Source organism: Pestalotiopsis fici, assembly GCF_000516985.1.
Source record: "Pestalotiopsis fici W106-1 unplaced genomic scaffold PFICI_Scf_1, whole genome shotgun sequence".
NCBI classification, from domain to species: Eukaryota; Fungi; Ascomycota; class Sordariomycetes; order Amphisphaeriales; family Sporocadaceae; genus Pestalotiopsis; species Pestalotiopsis fici.
This window is the reverse complement of record NW_006917091.1, coordinates 1,925,502-1,944,311: the sequence shown is the minus strand read 5'-3', so window position 1 is coordinate 1,944,311 and position 18,810 is coordinate 1,925,502. Positions and strand designations below refer to the sequence as shown.

Genomic DNA, 18,810 nt, shown 5'->3' with positions numbered 1-18,810 from the left:
TGGGACTTGTCAAACTCGTGATGGAGAACCCTCCTGATTCTGGTTTACTTTTGAGTTGAAGCGAGATTCCATGATTTGTTAGCATACATGCGATGGGACATGGAGCGTATGGAGCATGATTACAAGCGTACGGACATTGCATAGACAACATTCCTTTAAAGAAGTCAGGGTGGCCACCCGTAGGAGCTTAAAAAATGAATTTACACTATTCATAAATTTGTTTCCAAGTCTAATCTGACACCTGCATTATCACGTGTAATGCCAATCCATATTATGTCAAATGTTTATGGAGTACTGACAAACTTTCCTTGATAATATCCGTATGCTGCTGATAGTTAGTGATGGAAGTAAATAAAAGATTCGTGGTGGCTTGAAAAGTGTATCTAGTATAGGAATAGGGCACTGGAATCTATTTTGATAATTGTTCGTCCGTAAAACTACGTTATACTTTCCTCGTGTTCCTCCATGGACGTGTCATATGGAATCCACGAAAAATGTTTCCATTAAGCAACAATATACCGTCTAAAATATTCGTGGTGACTTGACACCGGAAATAATAAGATTATATACCATTTTATTCATTAATTAATATACTCATTCAATTCGCCCAGATAAGCTCGCTCTCCTCGTTGGTATCATAGTCAGAACATATCTCATAAGTACATGGGTAAATCCGTCTTGCTTCGGTCCAATTTCATCTGAAATCAAAAGCCCCTTAACCTTATGCCTTGACGGCCCCGGAAGAACCGGCGGCAGTAGCAGCTGCCAGGGTTGACTTCTTCACCACCTTGAGGCCGGCCAAGAGGTAGACCAAGGCCTCGACACCGAGGATGACAACCAGGGTGACCAGGGCGCCAATGACACCGGCGACAGGCAGCGAGATGCCGTTGCCCGAGGTCGAAGAGGCCGAAGTCTCGCCACTACTGCCGCTGCTACCGTCGGAGCTGGTGGCATAGTCGGCGCACACGCCCGTCGAGTTGCCGCAGGCCTTGCACCAGTCGGCCGTGTCGGCAATGGCAAACTTGTTCATCTCGCTGACAAAGGTGGACCAGGGGAGCAGGGTCTCGGACTGGCCAAAGAGCGGGTACGCGACGGGCTCGTTGGCGGCGGCGGTGCCGTTGGCAAACAGGAAGCGGACCGAAACGTCCGACGAGGCCGGGTACGCGGCGCTCGTCACATTGTCGGCGTCGGCCACGAGCTCAAACACCATGGACGAGGCGTAGTCGACGACGCCGGTGAAGTCGTCCGAGACCTTTTGCAGCTGGGCCAGGCCGAAAAAGGACATGAAGCTCGCGTAGGCGCCAAACTGCACGGCCAGTGGCTGCTTGGACTTGCCCGTCAGCGTCGTGTTGAGCTGTGCCACGATCTGGCCGGCCAGAGTGGCTCCCGCCACGGCGCGGATCGTGTCCGACTCGTTGTAGGCGAGACCCCACTCGTGCTCGTTGGCGAGCCAAAAGAGCTCATTGAGCGTGTCGTTGGTCAGGAGATCCTCGGACGGGATAGTCGAGTTGTGAATAGTGGCCACATGGATGTAGTCGTAGACTGTGTGCCATGGTTAGTAACATTGGCTCAAGGTGGTGCCTGATCTAGCTAGAGAACTTACTGGTGTAGCCATTCTTGAACGAGGCCTGGCTCGAACTAAAGGTCGTGTTAATGACGGGCAGCAAATCCTGGTAAAAGTCATTGGTGCTGTTCAGAGTGCTCAAATACTCGGTCGAGCTGAGGTAGTTGTTGGAGCTGACCACGGCATTGCCGCATCCCGAGTTGCCCTGGAGCCATCCGCTGTTCTCGGCGTTTGACGAAGAAGAGGCCGAGGCAACGGCATTGATGGGAATATACTGGTAACCGCTCAGGGTTCCTTCAACCGTAGAGCCATTTGCCAGCGACTCGACAGACAGGTCACCGACGGGCGGGTATACACCCTGCATGAAAGCCTGCGCGGAACTTTGCAACACAGTGTCGACCTGCGAAGTAATGGTCATTTGGCTTGCCACGGCAATGTCGTCGCTCAGCCTGAAAATGGGCGAGCTGGCGTCGGCCGCGACATATCTGTTGCGATAGTAGTTGCCAGACTGGTAGACCTGCTCCTGGCCCAACGACGTCAGGTTGGCCGGAGCGAGAGCCTTGGGCGTACGGTCTCCGTGTCGGGAGAAGATGTAAACTCCGAGGATGGTCTCGGCGTTCACGGCCGGGATGGCCGCGAGGGAAAGAAGAGCAAGCTGCTTGGCCATGGTTTCTTGGAGCTTTGCTGCTATCGAGGTCTAGGCACACTTCTCTGGTCTGCTAGGAGTGCCGATCTGGGAGAGATGGTCTGGATCAAGTACAGAAAGCAGAACATCCAAGAAACAGAAACGTGAAAATTCTGAAGCGGGCCGGATCAATTATATATGTATAAAAGTATTGTTTCTCCAGCTGAATTTGTATACCCCGCCCAAGACTACAACAGCGACTTACAATATGCAGGTCGGGATACCGAGCCGTTGAAAAAAAGCTCTTGCAAGCAACGCTCTCGGAGATGGGCGGTTGCGGGACTCGGTCTTACAAGAGGAGAGAGAGAGAGACCCTGTCCTACCAACCATCCTACTGTGTATTCTTACAATCTAGCCGCCAGCCAACACACGCGAAGGTGAGTCGATAGTAGCAATGGTCCATTCGATTCCGTGTAAAAGTAACAATCCACATCACGGTTGGCCAATGGCAGTATGCGGAGTAGAGGATAAGCTTGTCACCACATTGGAGTTGAGCTCCCAATCCAGTCCTAGCTCCGGAGCCATGGTGGAGAGAATATGCATGCCGAGACATTTTAACCTTGACCGGCACGAGGCGAGGGAGCCAGGGGAGCTGCAGTAGAAAACATTTTTCACAGCATTTCCGGGCATCTCCTATGCCCGGCTGCTACCGTACAACGCTTGAACGCTTGGACTTGACTGTGCCGGGGAGATAAGATGGATCTGATTGTAATACTATGTACTTGGCGGCTTGTGGCCATGAATCGGAATTCTCAATGAGTAACATGAAAGCTTCCAGCCTATACAAGGATTATATTTCCCATGACTTGTTCGAGTATTAGCCCCGCTCCTTAGTTATACTGGCAAACATTGTCTCTTGGGCCTCATTTTGTTCCAGTAAGCATATGATCAATTATCTAGGTTAGGTTGGTGGGATAAAGCACATTGTTGGATTGCTACTCCCTTCTTCTCTTTCGGCGTAAGAACGAACCATGGCGGTTCCGATTAGCATTTTGAGTAGAGTGCCTGGACCGGTCTATTGCTCAAAAGAGAGGGGATGAATAGATGCTAAGGGTTGCGGGAAGCGGAGCAAGGTTCCACCACACCCAACAGTACAATTGTGTGTGTCTGTCACAGTATATTGTTGTTCAAATTGAGTATCCGACTCTCTAGCGAATCAGTACATCGATCAAAAACGCACCACTGTAATTTTGCCCTCCATGTCCTCGCCTACGAGAAAACGCTCATCACCACAAATGCGGCCCTTGCCCATCAACTCACCCCACATATCGTCCGTGAATCTAACCTCGTCGCCGTCCTCGCGCCCGTCTGCGTCTTCGGCCTGGATGCTGATGCGCGGCAGGATAAAGACGGAGAGAGCCTCGACCATGAAGCACTGCCGGGCCACGATCCTCACCCCGGCCGGGGCATCAACCATTTCGCTCATGGTCAAGTATGGGAATTCCTCGTGTCGCCAACAAGGCGCGAAACCCGGCCAGTCCTTTGTGTAAGTCGCGGCCGTCACTGTCGAATCTTGACTCCCGCCTCCGCGGAGCCGGGCCATGGAGCCGGACCGCGGGCAAAAGGAAAGGTGAACGTCCCCATCAGCGCAGCATTCATCAAACCATCTTGGACCCATGCCAATGATGGGGAAGCCGGTGCACCGGACCAGGTGGTGCCGTGGAGGCACAAGTGAAGACTGAGGGCCTGCAAGCCACCGATGTTCCTCCTCGTGGATGTAGACATTGTGCTCGTCTAGGAGAATCTGTCTAAACGACGGCGTATCGCGTTGGCGGAGGCCCAGGAAATCCAAATCCCGCCAGCTGAGTCGCCGGATCACGTGCGGTCCGAGGTCTACGTCGGGTTTGTCGCGACCCGTCGGGTCTGTAGAAGGGCAGTATTGTGACGGAAATGATATGTCCCATACTGTAAACTGTTCTGGAGGGTCTGCCTCTCCCCATGGCGACCGATTGGGCTGCCATGTATATAGTGCGTAGTGCGTAGCTGTGTGCGCTGAGAAGAAGCGGTCCACGCGGTTCAGCGGGAAGCCCAAAAAGTGAATCTTCCACTCGGAACGGAATGTGATGTTCCACTTGGACGGCCCCGGCTCTGACCGGACAACGGAGAACCTGGGTGATCTCGACGATGACCGCGGCGCACATCTCTCCACGTCAAAGGCCGTGGCGAAATGTCGGTGGACCGTCTCCTCGTCGTTGAGCTGATGGTATGGCTCACGCTCGCACCATTCAAAGATGAGCACCCCGCAAGCCAAGCGGACACGCCTAATGGTCTTGCCAATTGCATCAAATGGCACGGGAAATGTGCTACGTGTCTCCAGGTCATGAGCACAGTAGTGCCCGTACGCATTGGGGTAGATGACGAGACCATCGGCCATGCACCATACCGGGTCGGGATGCGAGAAAGGGGCCGTATAGTCGTTGAAATGTAAGAACCTGCTCCAAGGTGCCACGTCATAGAGCATTGTGCTGTCCTTGTCCTGTCTGGCAATCTCAATCTTCTCCGTACTCCTGGGCTTGGCTGCCCGGAGGTGGTGATACCGTTGCGCCACCTCGGTGTAGATGGCCGTCCGGTCCGACCGTGCTGAGGCGGTGGACTCCATCCGTAGCTCCCGCGAGCGGGGAAAGTGTAGCTTCATCAAATACCAAGCGACATCTTCGGAAGCGAATGTCTGCTGCCATGCCCGGGATACACGGCGGCAGATGAACGTGTCCTCGGGAGACAGGTATGAAATAATAAGCAGGAACAAGTCGCTGGGCAGATCCACCAGCTGCTGCCTGTGGTCGCAGCTATTGACACTTTGACTATCCCCTGCATGATGACGCTGGTCATACTTGTCGGCGTCCGTCTTTGCCAGCATCGTTTACGGTGAGCATGAGAATTACTGGTTGAAGTTGGGTGGCGAACATGGGGGCATTCTATACTGTAAGTAGGTAGGTAGTCTTGTCACCACCGCCGACTCACTTACCCACTACTACCTGCCCACGGCCGCGGCTGAACCATCACGACGCCTTGCTAGGATGCACTGTTTCAGCTTACTCAGGACATTGTCCAACATAAATGTTTACACAATCAATTGGATTTACATGACACAAGTTCTCATCTTCATTTATTGCTGTTTGGTTGTGGTGGGGGAGAAAGCCATATTCACAACCACGTCTTGTCAAATTTACTACTTCATGAGCAATCAGACTAAATATGTCAAATGCAAGTCATAATCCATAATGCTTTCAATGCCACTCCTTTCGCTCAACCCAGCCAGATTGGACAATTTTTTTTTATTCCTCTTTTATATCTCACAGTAAAGGTTTACTCATCCGCCCAACTTTTAGTTGTGAGTCGGCATGGCGACATCGGCCTTGGTCGAAATCGCATCCGCGCTGGCCCACATGGCTGTGACAGTCTTGTACTGTGTGTAAAAGTTGATACCAGGACGTCCGTAGAATGTGTTTGCACCTCCACCAGCAATACTCTTCTTGTTACCAGTAAACGAGAACATGGGAAGCGGGACGGGGATCGGCACATTGATACCAATCTGTCCGGCCTCGATCCGCTTGCGGAACGTCTCGGCCGTAGCACCCGACTTGGTGAAGATGGCAGTGCCGTTACCATACTCATTCTTGTTGATGAGCTCAATGGCGTCATCGAGCGTAGGCACGTTGAGGCAGACCAACACGGGTCCAAAGATCTCCTCGGTGTAGCACTTCATTTCTGGTGTCACATTGCTAATAATGGTCGGGCCCACCCAGTTTCCGTTGGGGTACTTTGCGGGCTTGAAGCCGCGGCCGTCGAGAAGAATGGTTGCACCCTCCTCTTCTGCGCTTGCAATGAGGCTCTCAATTCTCGCTTTGCTGTGCGGCGAGATGACAGGGCCAAGATCGGCGCCCTCTTCGAATCCTCCGTTAACCTGCAGGCCCTTGGCGAGCTCAGCTAGTTCTGGCAGCCACTCCTTGGTCTCGCCAACCATGACCAAAGTGCTGAGGGCCATACATCTTTGACCGGCGGCACCAAAGGCGGCACCAACGACTGAGTTGAGGAAGTGGTTCTTGTTGGCATCGGGCAAGACGGCTGCGTGGTTCTTGGCGCCGAGGTTGGCCTGGACACGCTTGCCATTGGCCGAACCGCGGGAGAAGATGTATTCACCAGCCTTGTTACCACCGACGAAGCTGATGGCCTTGATTTCGGGGGCATCCAGAATGAAATCCACAGTTCGGTGGGCGCCGTGGATAATGTTGATAACACCCGGAGGGAACCCGGCCTTTTGCGCTAGCTCGGCTAGGATCATGGCTGCACCAGGATCTCTCTCGGACGGCTTCAAGATAAGAGTGTTACCAGTGACGGTAGCAATGGGAATACACCACAGGGGGATCATGGCAGGAAAGTCTGTTAGGCCATATTAGCTACAATTGTCCATGTCAAGTAACGAGTGGGAGAATATTGGGTACACACTGAAAGGGCAGATGGCAGCAGTGACGCCGAGTGGCTCCCTATACGTTCTGGTCTCCATATCCTTGGCAACCTCGAGCACCTCGCCCTTGAGCAGCTCCGGTGCGCCGCAAGCAGCTTCGGCGACCTGCAGTCCTCGGAGCACATCACCCTTGGCGTCGGCAAACGTCTTGCCCTGCTCGAGGGTGATGCTGGCAGCGAGGCGGTCCCAGTTCTCCCGGACCAAGGCCACAAACTTGAACATGATCTGCTGCCTCGCCAGCACGCTCATGTTGCGCCAAGCCGGGAAGGCCTTTTGGGCGCTGTCCACGGCGGCCTGCAGTTCGGCATCGGTGGACTGCGGGACCCTGGTGACGAGGTTGTTGGTGGCCGGGTCGTGTAAGTCGATCCACTTGTCGGCGCTCGACGCCTTGAACTCATTGTCAATAAACCACGGCGTGTCCTCAGGCTGCGAGATCTGCTCGTGTGTCTGGGGGAAGCTCGTGGCCGTGGACTGGAGCGAGTAGGAGCGCAGGTGCTGGGTGGTGGCGGCGATGCGGCGCGCAGCGATGGAGGCTCGGGATGCCATCCTGGGGTAATTGGAAGTAGCTGCTGTGGGGAGTCGTCTGGAGGCGCTGCGTCCGGCGGCCGCGGTGATGCTACGAGCAACGGAGAGACGCTGCATCTTTTGAATAAAGATTGTAGACGAAAAAAAAAAAGAAAGAAGGAAGAAAATGAAACACGAATGGGCAAATAGGCTTTGCAATTGGGATCGTCCCAGTCTCTCAATCCGTCCAAGCTCTCAGTCAAGTCACACTCTCAATCTCTCGTAGGCGAACCAGCCTCCTGTCATGTGGTGGTTGTTAATGTAAGTCGGTTCGCTTCGCTTGAAGCCGATATGAACCTGCCGCTATCGGGCGGCCACCGCTTGGCTTAAGTACAGGGCCCTACAAGCACCTACATCACCTACGGTTAGTTGGCTCGCTAGGGGTCCGGCTGTGATGTCGTCTCACCTGGGGGGGACCGTCTAGGTGTGGGGTAATCTGGGTGCTGGTGGGAAGGGTTCCGCGGCAAACCGCCTATGGCCGTGGGCCTAATCGGGGTGCCAGCAGCATTATTGGAAACCTTTTCCGACGCGTTTGGCCTCGTTGGATCGTCGTGCATCCGTCAAACTACGTACTTTGTACCAGCATGGTCGGCACCAGACGCCGGGTGGGTTGTAGATAGGTAAATTTTTAGAAATGTATCGAGATAAGCTGACTCACGCATCTGCATTCCTTTTTCGGCTGGACGCAGCTAAAACCTAGATATAATGGATAATGGGCAGGCATCGACATCCATGGATGTCTGTATCAGTAAACAGCCCGCCGGTTTATTTTGTTGTCTTGTACGTACTTTGTAATGCACCGTGCCTCACTTACGTATAGCCTAGTCGACTATACCATATGATTCTCGGCCATCATCTGTCTAGTGCCTTTTTCTACATTACTCCTGCCTAAGTTTTGGACTAGCCACCTGCAACAGTACTAGCAAGCCAAATCGACATCAAACGTGATCATTTTCTCCAATCTTTTGGAGATGAATTCATCACATACATGTAGCAATTGCGTGAGGTGGCGGCGGTGCTTACACAAGAACAAAAACATTGAGTTTGAGACGATGGAGAAGAAGAGAGAAAAAAGGGAAACATGATGCAATGGTAAATACAGCATTCGTTACGCGATTTCTATTTCCCACACCGGCCGGCATGTCTGCACCGAAACAATCACTATGCTCCCTCCTCATCTTTACAAGAACACAAACTCTGAGCATGTGCATCAGTTGTTCTCGAAACTATACTTGAGCCAGCCGCCCAACGCCTTCAAGCTTTCCCACCGGACATTCTCGTCCGAGTCCTGCATCAACTCCATGATTCGAGTCTTGAGACCTAGCTTCTCGAGCTGGAATCGCTTCTCTGGCACCTCCTTAACCAAGGCACCAACGTCATTGCAAGCAATAGCCAAAACGGCCTTGTCACTGTCCCATGGCTTCTTCATGATTTCGGCCAATTTACGGGGGATTTCTCCAGTCTCGTACTCCAGAATCTTTCGCGAGTTCTCTGCCCAGAATGTAGCGTTTCGGTGAGGCGGCGACCATCTCAGATGTCCAGAGCGAACTTCTGCAACGTACTCATCGAGTGTCGTCTTGGTGGTTGTGTACTCCTCCAGCATTTCCTTTAGTCTATCCAGGTCCTCTTGCAGATCAGGATCCGACAAGTGTCGTCCATTGATATTCTGGAGCAAAGCAGGCAGCCTGGCCAAGACGGCCGTAGGAAGTAGAGAGCTAGGGTTTGTGCTAAGGAGGTTGTACAGCGTCGAAAGGATTAAACGTGTGGTCTTCTCTTTTGGTGATAATCGTAGAAGTTGTGTATAAAGCAGTATAATATCGTACTCGCTGTAAGTTTATTAGCAATTCGTCTTTCGCCAGCAATAGGAGCACAGTGGCATCACGTACTCATCCATTTCGTCACCAATCTCTTCGGCCTCGAAGCTCAGCTGCCACATAACAAGGAGCACATGGTACAGAAGCTGCAGTCCAACACCGCCGCTCAGAGTACCCTCGAAGCCACCGGCCCGGCCAGTAGTGTTGCCGCTCCACAAGCTGGCGGACGAGTCTGCTCCAATGCCAGCAGCCTTCCTCAGAATTTCAATTAGAGGCGCAACCGTCTCGCTTCGCTGCTTCCAGAAGAGTTGTCGGGAGGGCTGGCCATACAGGAGGGACGAATACTCGGTCACAGCAATATCTTGTAAGCCGGCATCGTTTGTGTTCTTGGCCATGCCGCAGAGATAGCTCAAAATCAAGGGCAGGGCCCGCTCGGTCGATGGCGACTCATCCTGAGACTGAGCCATCAAGGTCGCAAGCACGGTAGATGTGAGCAGCGGTACAGGGTCTTCAGGGTTGTTTGAGTGTGCCAGAAGCGGTAGGAAATGCTTGTAGGGATCCGGATTCTTGAACAACGCCTTAGCGAGAGTCGGAACGCCTGTTGAGCCGGATTAGCATGGATGCCAGGTAGAATGGGCGGTATTTAGAACGCAGTTGCCAACTTGAGGCCTCACTGAGATGTGATACCCGACAGTGGTGGGAAGAAGGAGCAAGTCCTGGGGTATACTAGACATACTTTCGAGCAGGTCGTTTAGAAGCACGAGGATGTACTGCACTACATCTGTGCGCTTGCTTGCGGACTCAAGCACGCTGGGGCTGTCCTCGCCGCCAACAAACAGGGCCCGATAGCCATCGAGGTCAGACTCAACGACCTGTTTTCTCTGGTCCTTTCTGATCTTGTCGACAGCTCGGATCTTGGCCAGCTGTCCCTCGTTCAGGGTGTTGGCTCTCACGGCGCCATCCCAAGGAATCGGGCGCTGGCGGATGTTGTTTTGCAACGAGCCCAGATAAGGGGGAGGATCGAGCGACATGTCGTCGGCACCTGTCACGGTCGCTCTTCAAGTCGGTCGCGCGTGTCTGTTGTGCGAAGAGAGGGTGCAGTGCGGTGAGGTTGCAGCTGGGCAATGACGAAGGAGCTCTGGGTCATATGTCGTATGTAGGTGAATGCAGCAGCAGCTGGTCTCGGGAAGCTCGAGCTTGGTTTGGATGCGCTGATTCGAGGCAGCGCGGTAATTAGTGGGGCCTCCCACCCACCTGCACCCAAGAGGCATTGATGTATGTACGTAGGTAGGTACTCAGTGCTTGCAGCATCACCAAGTTGCTAGTATGAGCTAATAATACAATACAAAACAATACAAAAGAAAAGACTACCTGCGCACTGACACAGGATGCAATAAATTCTTTGGGTCAGTGTAAATGCACATACCTATTTTAGGGGGTAAAAAGATATATCGCACCAGCTACGGCTTGATATTACTCGTACCTGCTTCCCTATTATTGACTCTCTTCTACAAAAAGGACAAAAGATCCTATATCAAGCACATTTGAAAGTGCGCCAGTGACAGCCGAGGGGGTAATAGATATACATTTTTCCCAACATCAGATCTATCAAGAGTCTATTCTGATGTTTCTGTAATACGATTGATCGCGCCATTCAATGTCCAAGCAATGCTTTCACAGGTCCAGGCCTGTAGATTGGCACGAGCTGATTGCAGGCCGGCATGATCAAATTTATGCAGTTTGTATACGAAGCAAGATGGCAACCGCATATCCTTGTAGGAAATCTCAAAAAATAAAAACAAAAATCATCGAGATTATACCATCCAGTGCCATCATTCCAACATATAGAACAAGAAGCAGTTAGTTTCTTCTTTCTTCCCTTCTTATAGTGAGCACGGAAACGGCTTATGTAGGATTGTGTGTAAGGGCGAGGTATATCTAGCTCTAACCCATCTGTGACATCATCTTTGCCCCGGTATCAGCGCACCACGATTATCAAATGACTCGTAAATAATGCAGTACATCCATCATATTCGACGACGCTGGGTCGATGTGAAGGCTCTCTATTTTAAAAACTTCCGACATCATAATCACTGAATTGCGTCGTCGCATTGAAGGAGACCAGTAAGAGAATGTCGTGGACTCGTGGCTGGGTAATGTCGGAGGATCCATTCTTGAGACACGAACGACCGACTGGAGACGCAAGTAACCCACTACATACTACATAGGTAGTAGAATACTGTACACTATGAGAAGCAACAAGTGATGTCTGACGATCGGCGTACGCGTATAGTGCTACCATACAAATGATTAGAGTTCAGGAGGGACCGTAAGGCGATGGCGAAAATCAAGTGGACATGACGGAGGGAAGGAGATGCACTTATATATGGTGTCTTGCGTACGAGGTACAAAGATGTGCGAAGAGAGATTGAGTCCTGACTGTGCGTATGCCATCACCTAGGGCAATGCAACATATCCAGGTGTATAGTAATAGCGGGCGAATAATCCATGGCGCCCAACTGTCAAAATGTTTCCTAGGCACCTATTGGTTCAATGAAACAATCGTCGCCCCGTCAACACAGTGTCCATGACCTACCTGCTACCAACACGCCAATGAGCAGGCGGGCTCGGGGCACTCGATTAAGGTACCATTAAGGTAGGCGCTGGACCCGCTAAATCAGCGGCAGATCCAGATCTCTGCAGATCCTAGGTCAGGTAGGTCTGTGCCAACTCAGACGCGAGACTCCGCTGTCAAGTGAGGCCCCTCCATAATACGGGAATATGACCAGCGCACATTGAGAGAGAGGACAAACAATTGATTTTATTGTTTTGATGTATGGTTATTTTCCCTAGAAAGCAGGGATGGAAGCAAGGTTAAGCAGACAGATTGCCCCTGACTAAACCAAAAAGTATTATTCTATTTCCCTCCCACAAGCTGCTGAAATGGAATAATGGTTTGACGCCATCGTGTTCGTCCAAACAGACCCTGGCCATGTTCTGCCAGCCACCTCTGTTTCCCCCCATGTCACGACTCCCAGGTCCCGCCTATGACAGCACTTCTACGCGGTAGTCGCTTGTAAGTGAAGCTCCCCGACCCCGCGACTTTTTGGGCAACAAGCAGCATTTTTGGGTGGTTGGGGAGTATTACCAAGCCTGACTTGCCCAGACGAGAGGGTAGATAGAGAGCGAAGAGAGAGAAAAAAATCATGGAAAAAGGGAAAAAGGAAGCACCAACGCATCCAAATGCAAGACCTGCAGTAGCCAGTTTTTTTTACTCCCTCACAATATCGAACAAGTCTGTCTGATTGAATTCAACTCTCAATTGACACAATCTTTAATTTTTTTTTTCCCTCCCACTCCCTCTGTCTGTCTCATCATCATCATCGCCATCACCTTTAGAGTTTTGGCCGCCGTGTCAGTTCATCCCACATCCCACATTGTGGTTCAGGATCAAGACACCGGCTGCTTGGAGCTTCACCCACACTTTAAGGTTGTGGACGCAAGGTCTCAAGCCAATATCCCGCCATCAGTTTGCGAATTTTTGGTTTGTGTTTGGGCTTGGACGGACGGAGAAATCCCCATTCCAACAGCCGCCTGGAGTCTGCCGCTCTTGCTGGGTTCAGCCGGTGCAAGCTGAGCTGAGCTGATCGCACCGATTTTGATTCGGTTGAGTTGGGTGTGCACACTCTGTTTTTGTAGTAGTAGTAGCAGCAGCAGCAGCAGTGGGCCGCATCGCCAACCTCAAAGACAAGCGCATTCCAGGATTCAGCACTCGATTCCGTCATTGAGTCGAAAGAAAGGGAAAGGGGGGAAAAAACCGGCAGGTGCAAGTCCCGGCTCACGTACCGGCAGTCTTCAGAAAAATAATATCATGCAACTGCATCGGTCTTCGCCTGCAGCCTTCGCCGGCCTGCTTTTGGCAAATCTGGTCTCCGCCAATCCGTTTCCCCGCGATGACCTTCGCGATGTTGGATTCGGCTACCTCATGAACCGCGCATGCGATTCTTACTGCGGTGCCTCAAATCAGTACTGTTGCAGCTCGGACGAGACATGCGTTACTTCAAACAACGTAGCAACATGTACAGCGGGAGGTGGATATGTTGCCGGCACTACGACATGGACAGTCACTTATACCAGCACCTGGAGTTCCTACATTGCAGGAGCCACGACCCCCGCATCGAGCGGATCCGACGGCGAGGACTGTGTGCCTCCTGATGGCTCTGGGCAGATTGCTTGCGGTACCATTTGTTGCGCTGACTGGCAATATTGTGCCTTTAGTGGCCAATGTTCTGCCAACTCTGGTGTGGGCACCTGGACCACTGGAACAACAGTCGGAACCACTGCCACCGTCGTGACCACTGCCTTTTCCGCACCTTACCGAGTGACCGGCACTGGGACCACAGTTACGTCTACAGCTACAGGCACAGGCACAGCAGCCAGCGCCACGGCAACGAGCACCGGTACAGGAGCTGCGGCCGTGTCCACCACCTCAAACAACTCTCTCAGTGGAGGAGCCATTGCAGGTATTGTGGTTGGAACTATTGCCGGTGTTATCCTACTTCTGCTGCTGTGTTTTTGCTGCATTCTTCGCGGTGCTTGGCACACAGTCCTGGCCATTTTCGGCATCGGCAACAAGAAGAGACACAGCAAGGAGGAACGGACCGAGATTATCGAAGAACGATACTCGCGGCACGGCAGCGCTCGACCCGCGCATCGGACTTGGTTCGGCGGAGCTGGCGGCGGCCGCCCGTCTACTGTGGCTTCGAGGAAGGAAGAAAAGAAGAGCAGTGGTGCAGGTTGGCTGGCCACCGCTGGTGGTGCTGCCCTCTTGCTCTTGGGGCTGAGGCGGAGCGATAAGCAAAAGGAGCAGCACAAGGTCGCCAGCTCAAGACCACCAAGGAGCAGAAGCGACTGGAGCAGTTCGTATTACACTGACTCTTATACGGCAACCACTCCTAGTAAGTTTTGCCTATTTTTATCGTTCAAGAGGCGAGCAAGTTTCTGTGGTGAGCGATACACTGACACATCACAACAGGTAGTGCTAGTTCCGATAGGAGGACGCGGCAATCACGGCATTCAAGACAGTCGCACGCGACGAGGACATCAAGGAGAACCTCGAGACATACGAGAAGATCGTAGAGACCCTCGAAGCACAGCGTCATATAAAGTGCATGACCTTACTAGATTGTCCATTCATCAGATCCCCCTTGTCACATACACCAAAGCATTGCACATAATAGCACAGCAAATCGGCGTTGGAACTGCAGAGGAAACTCATTGGCATATTTTTCTGTTTTAATCGTTTATTCACTTTTCGATTCCCATATAGACGTTATTGAGAGTAGCTGGGGTTCCCGTTTTCCTTGTTCTTTTCTTTGCCCGAGAGACGGCTGCGACGAAAAACGAGTACGAATTCGAATGAGGCGTCACGATCTGGAGAGTATGAAGGGCCAAGTGTGTAATGGAAAGTATACACAGGGCCAAAGACCATGACTAGGAATGCAGCGTCAAACAAAATGAAATTGAGAATTCACTGGATATAAATAGACTGAATGTATATAAAGACACCAGGGGAGCGCCCTGTTCGAGTACGATCTAGATTTTCTAAGCGTTCTACGTATCTCCAAACTGTACATGCCACTTTCACTGCCTTGATTGCTTCGTCATTCTCATATCCTGCGCCTTCGAGAATGAGATCATGTCAACATATTACCAAATTGATGATTTAAAGACGAAACTCGCATTCAGCAGGCACCCCTTCGCCTTCGATTTGGTAGCGTTTACCGAGTGCCAACGGTTTCGAATGAATGCTTGATGAGACAGTATAATGTTCAATGTGTCCGATGACTACCCCGACGTGAAAAAATATTCGAGATGGATGAATGTCTCTCATTCCGATGCTAAACTTTTGCAGCTGTTGAGAATATCTAGTGCCAGTGTGTCTACTCTTAGCATAGATTTATATCATCAGCTCTCAAGACGCCTTGTATATCAAGGACTGGACAAGATGCCCGAAGCTGAATAAATCTCTTGTGCTGATGGTTTTGACACAACCTACTCGAGACAAACTGCTGCCTGAAGGTTTCCGTCAGCACTAGGCCGAGGGATGATGTTCACTATTCGGATCTTGGCTGGAAAGGCGAGCACGATATCAACATGTATCATGGATAAGGATGGCTAATTTCATATCCCATGGGTGATCTACCAGAATCCAGCCATGCAAAGGCCAACTACATTCTCTCCAATGTCATTACGTGATTTCAGCCTACAGGTTTATTACTTCAGTGTCCTCAAGGTATATCAGCTCAACTTGTTATGCCCGTGACAAGTTGATTAGATTCAGATAAGACGGCGACTCTTGTTCACCAGAGCTGTACTCATGTATACTGGCTTCGCCACATAAAAAGATCAGCCGCCTCCCAGTGCGCCAATTTTGACAGTAATATCACGGTAATGTTCTGTATATGCCTAATCACCTCGAGATGTAAATTCAGTGATAGAAAAGAGTTTGGAATAATTGAATTTCATCCTTGATATATCGGATCGTATAGGTTTGGCCACCACGCTCGGTTTCCCTCGACTCCGGGAAAGGGACATGTAATTCAAAAAGGTAAAGAACGCTTTTCAGCTATGAATTTCATATATCTATTGAGCAAATTTTGAGTGACATGGATCCTGAGACACATCCACTCCCGGCTTCGACTCCTTCACTTTCTCGATGGCAGAACAACTCCACATATGGTCTTTCCCAAAGTCGTTGCTGTGTAAGGCCCAGAGAAATGAGCATGTCGAAAGCCATTTATGGACCCCAATACTAGGAATGCATCAAACCAGATTACCCCTTCTATCTAATCTGGTCCGATATGAGTTGCAAATAGATATACCCATCTCAACGTTTATTCGCAGCGACTTGAATTGCGACTAGTCTGACTGCGCATACCTTGATAGTGACTACAGCACAAAATCTCTGGACCAACCGACTTTGAGCCGTTCCACCAATTGTAGAAGCCCATTAAATCCGTAGAGGTCTTAGCATGACCAAGGATGAAAGAGACCGACATTGTGCTGTAATAACGAGACATCAACCCGTTCCGGTGGAATGGGAGAAGTGGTATGATTAAACGGGGACAGATTTGGTAGATAAAATTTGAATGGTCGCCAATATTGCTCATGGCACACCACATACCCTTATACATAAATAAACAAGGACTGCATAAGAGCGTCGTAGGAGATCAAGTCAATGTCTGAATGGAAGGCAGGCCGTCCGCAGAATGCTTCTTTCATTTGTGAGAACCGTGTAGATTGAAACTTGAAACTGAGACTCAACTGCCTCTGATCAAGTTGGGCATCTCACATACTCCAGATATACACGCTCATCATACTTGATCCAGTTTTCACAGTCTTGTGTATCATGTATCATGACACCAACATCATCGCTTTACAAAGGCAGACACATATGGTTGTTGGGAACTTGATCATGTCTCAGCTAAGCGCTTCGAGTGGGATTCGTTCTTCGGGTAGATATATCTCACGCAGTGCAGCAATTTGCCCGTCTGATGCAATCGATCGTGAAAAGATGCACGGATAGTAAGTAGTAGTTCATGGGCAAAGCCTGAGTTTCCTGAATTATGCAGCAGAACCTGTCAGGGTGAGTGAAAGCCGGCAACATTTGACGTACAAACACTGATGGCCCACGATCGTCTTCCTAGTCAGTGGCAGAGACACCCAAGTTTGTATATTACGAACGAATGGGACAGTGACTTCTGTACGATGTACAACGCCAATGTTGTTTGCCAGCTCTGTTCTGTGGAAAAGGAATGACAACTCTGGTTATAATCATAATAGTCAAATGCACCATCCCTGTTAGCACCAAGTAAACATTAATCGCATTGTTGGATTCGAAAGACAGGTTTTCATTCACATCAAAGGTTTCTCAGTCTCAGCCCCGATCCTGTGAATTGCTCGCTACGCGATGCAATCGTTCAGTTGCGCCGTTTGACTTTGAATGAACTCTGATGGCCGCGCTGTACAAGCCACAGTGGAAGACTGAGATCCGGCTGAATTGGACCAAGGAAACATCTCAGAGGCCTGCTTGCTGTAGCCATGAAGTGTGGCATTTCGAATCTCTTCCCCCTTTGAGCACATGGTGTATGCATAGGTGTGGTCGTAAAGTTGCTTCGGAAAGGATTCTCTCATTTTTCGTAGCCATATCCGCTACGTCCAGATGCAATGTATGAACCCCGGTCACTCCTTATTGAGACCCAGAAAGCAGCAAAGAAACCGTTGACATCCATTTCATTCCATTTAAGCCTCCTCAACAATGTTACCCTTCTCCGACACGTACATACCGTCCAAGAACTATATCAATGTCAGCCACATCGATTTCGCCACACAGAGCATTTCGGAGAGGGGAGCCAGTAGCAACGTACCTTACGGATATCCTTGTTTCGCACCTTGCAGATCTGCTGGATGTCGGCGGCACTTTGCGAGACGTCCTCCAGCGAGTTACCCTCCAGAACAAGCTCGTCCTTCTGGGCAGCGGAGACCTTGACCTCGACGCCAGAGCGCATGACGACTCTGCGGACCAGCTTCTCGCCAATGAAGTTGCGGATCTCAACCTCGTACAGGTCGGTCTCGGAGTTCTTGTCGATGTTCACGTTGATGGGAAAATGGGCGTAGACGTAGCGCATCTTGTACTTGAAGCCCTTGGTGACACCGATGATCAAGTTGTTGATCAGAGTGCGGACGGTACGGAGAGCGGCAACGTTCTTGCGGGCACCGTGGTGGATCTCGATACCGATGACGTTCTTCTTGGGGTGGGAGAAGCAGACGGCCAAGTGGGACAGGTCCTTGGACAGCTTGCCTGTCGTGAGTGTTAGAATTTCTCTGTTCGTGCTCTGGTGCATGTAAAAGAGACGGATTGAGCGGCCGTCACTTCTTCGGGTTATCCGTACCTCGGGGACCGGTGACGGTGACCTTGCGGGCCTTGATCTGGACGGAGACTGTTGAATAGTCATGTCAGCACTCTTGTTCTCATCCACCGCGCGCCTTGCTGCCTATACGATTTGTCTATTTCCCCCAGTGTTTGTAGAAATAGTTCCGCAATCCTGAGCGGAGGCTCGACACTCAATCGGCAGCAACGACGCGATAATTTCGAGAGTTGGGCGACGTACCGCCCTCAGGCACCTCCAGAGTCTCCTCGCTGTGGATGTAACGCATCTTGTCGGTTTTTCCTGGCTGGGCGAATCGACCTGAAATCCGGCGGGCGCAAGTTAGCAAATCGTCACGAAACTTTGAGTCCGAAATTGACCAAGCGTCGAGCGACAGAGATAGTCGATGCGAAACTGATGGTCGGCAATAGATGTCGAGGGCTGGGGTGGACTGTCCGTACCTGAAGGATTGGCGATGCGGTGGTGTGAGGTCGAACTGAACTTTTCGAGGTTCCACGCCTTTGGCTGAGATCCCTAAAATTTGAGCTGCGAAATTGTGCGTAGGGTTTTGGGAAAGAGCCGACCCGGAATTCGTGGCTTGTGCGCGGGGTCAGCCACAGAAACCCACAGCCACGATTTGGCCAAAGCCACTTTCTTCCTTCCTTCCATTAGAAAATCCACCGACCACTTTTTTTTTTGTCTCAAGGCCTGTCAACGCACTGACCAATTTTATCGTCATCGCCCAGTTCCTTTTTTGGGAGTACGTACCGCTGCTTGGCTGGCCCGCA

At 51.0% G+C, this 18,810-nt stretch overlaps 6 protein-coding genes across 6 annotated transcripts; 1 reads left to right on the top strand and 5 right to left on the bottom strand.

Annotated features, from left to right (window-relative positions):
- Positions 1-721: 721 nt before the first annotated feature.
- On the bottom strand, positions 722-2,231 carry PFICI_00598 (uncharacterized protein; the record flags this gene model as incomplete). Its single annotated transcript, XM_007829179.1, has 2 exons — positions 722-1,542; positions 1,604-2,231. The coding sequence occupies 2 exons, from the start codon at positions 2,229-2,231 to the stop codon at positions 722-724; spliced, it is 1,449 nt and encodes a 482-aa protein (XP_007827370.1).
- Positions 2,232-3,417: 1,186 nt separating this feature from the next.
- On the bottom strand, positions 3,418-5,106 carry PFICI_00597 (uncharacterized protein; the record flags this gene model as incomplete). Its single annotated transcript, XM_007829178.1, has 1 exon — positions 3,418-5,106. One exon carries the CDS (start codon positions 5,104-5,106, stop codon positions 3,418-3,420), a length of 1,689 nt encoding a protein of 562 aa, XP_007827369.1.
- Positions 5,107-5,574: 468 nt separating this feature from the next.
- On the bottom strand, positions 5,575-7,356 carry PFICI_00596 (Methylmalonate-semialdehyde dehydrogenase; the record flags this gene model as incomplete). Its single annotated transcript, XM_007829177.1, has 2 exons — positions 5,575-6,629; positions 6,696-7,356. 2 exons carry the CDS (start codon positions 7,354-7,356, stop codon positions 5,575-5,577), a joined length of 1,716 nt encoding a protein of 571 aa, XP_007827368.1.
- Positions 7,357-8,488: 1,132 nt separating this feature from the next.
- Positions 8,489-10,123, bottom strand: PFICI_00595 (uncharacterized protein; the record flags this gene model as incomplete). The annotated part of the gene is made up of 3 exons (XM_007829176.1): positions 8,489-9,104; positions 9,165-9,690; positions 9,829-10,123. 3 exons carry the CDS (start codon positions 10,121-10,123, stop codon positions 8,489-8,491), a joined length of 1,437 nt encoding a protein of 478 aa, XP_007827367.1.
- Positions 10,124-12,963: 2,840 nt separating this feature from the next.
- On the top strand, positions 12,964-14,231 carry PFICI_00594 (uncharacterized protein; the record flags this gene model as incomplete). Its single annotated transcript, XM_007829175.1, has 2 exons — positions 12,964-14,050; positions 14,128-14,231. 2 exons carry the CDS (start codon positions 12,964-12,966, stop codon positions 14,229-14,231), a joined length of 1,191 nt encoding a protein of 396 aa, XP_007827366.1.
- A 3,165-nt stretch (positions 14,232-17,396) lies between these two features.
- Positions 17,397-18,311, bottom strand: PFICI_00593 (60S ribosomal protein L9-B; the record flags this gene model as incomplete). The annotated part of the gene is made up of 4 exons (XM_007829174.1): positions 17,397-17,450; positions 17,522-17,955; positions 18,047-18,094; positions 18,266-18,311. The coding sequence occupies 4 exons, from the start codon at positions 18,309-18,311 to the stop codon at positions 17,397-17,399; spliced, it is 582 nt and encodes a 193-aa protein (XP_007827365.1).
- Positions 18,312-18,810: the final 499 nt, after the last annotated feature.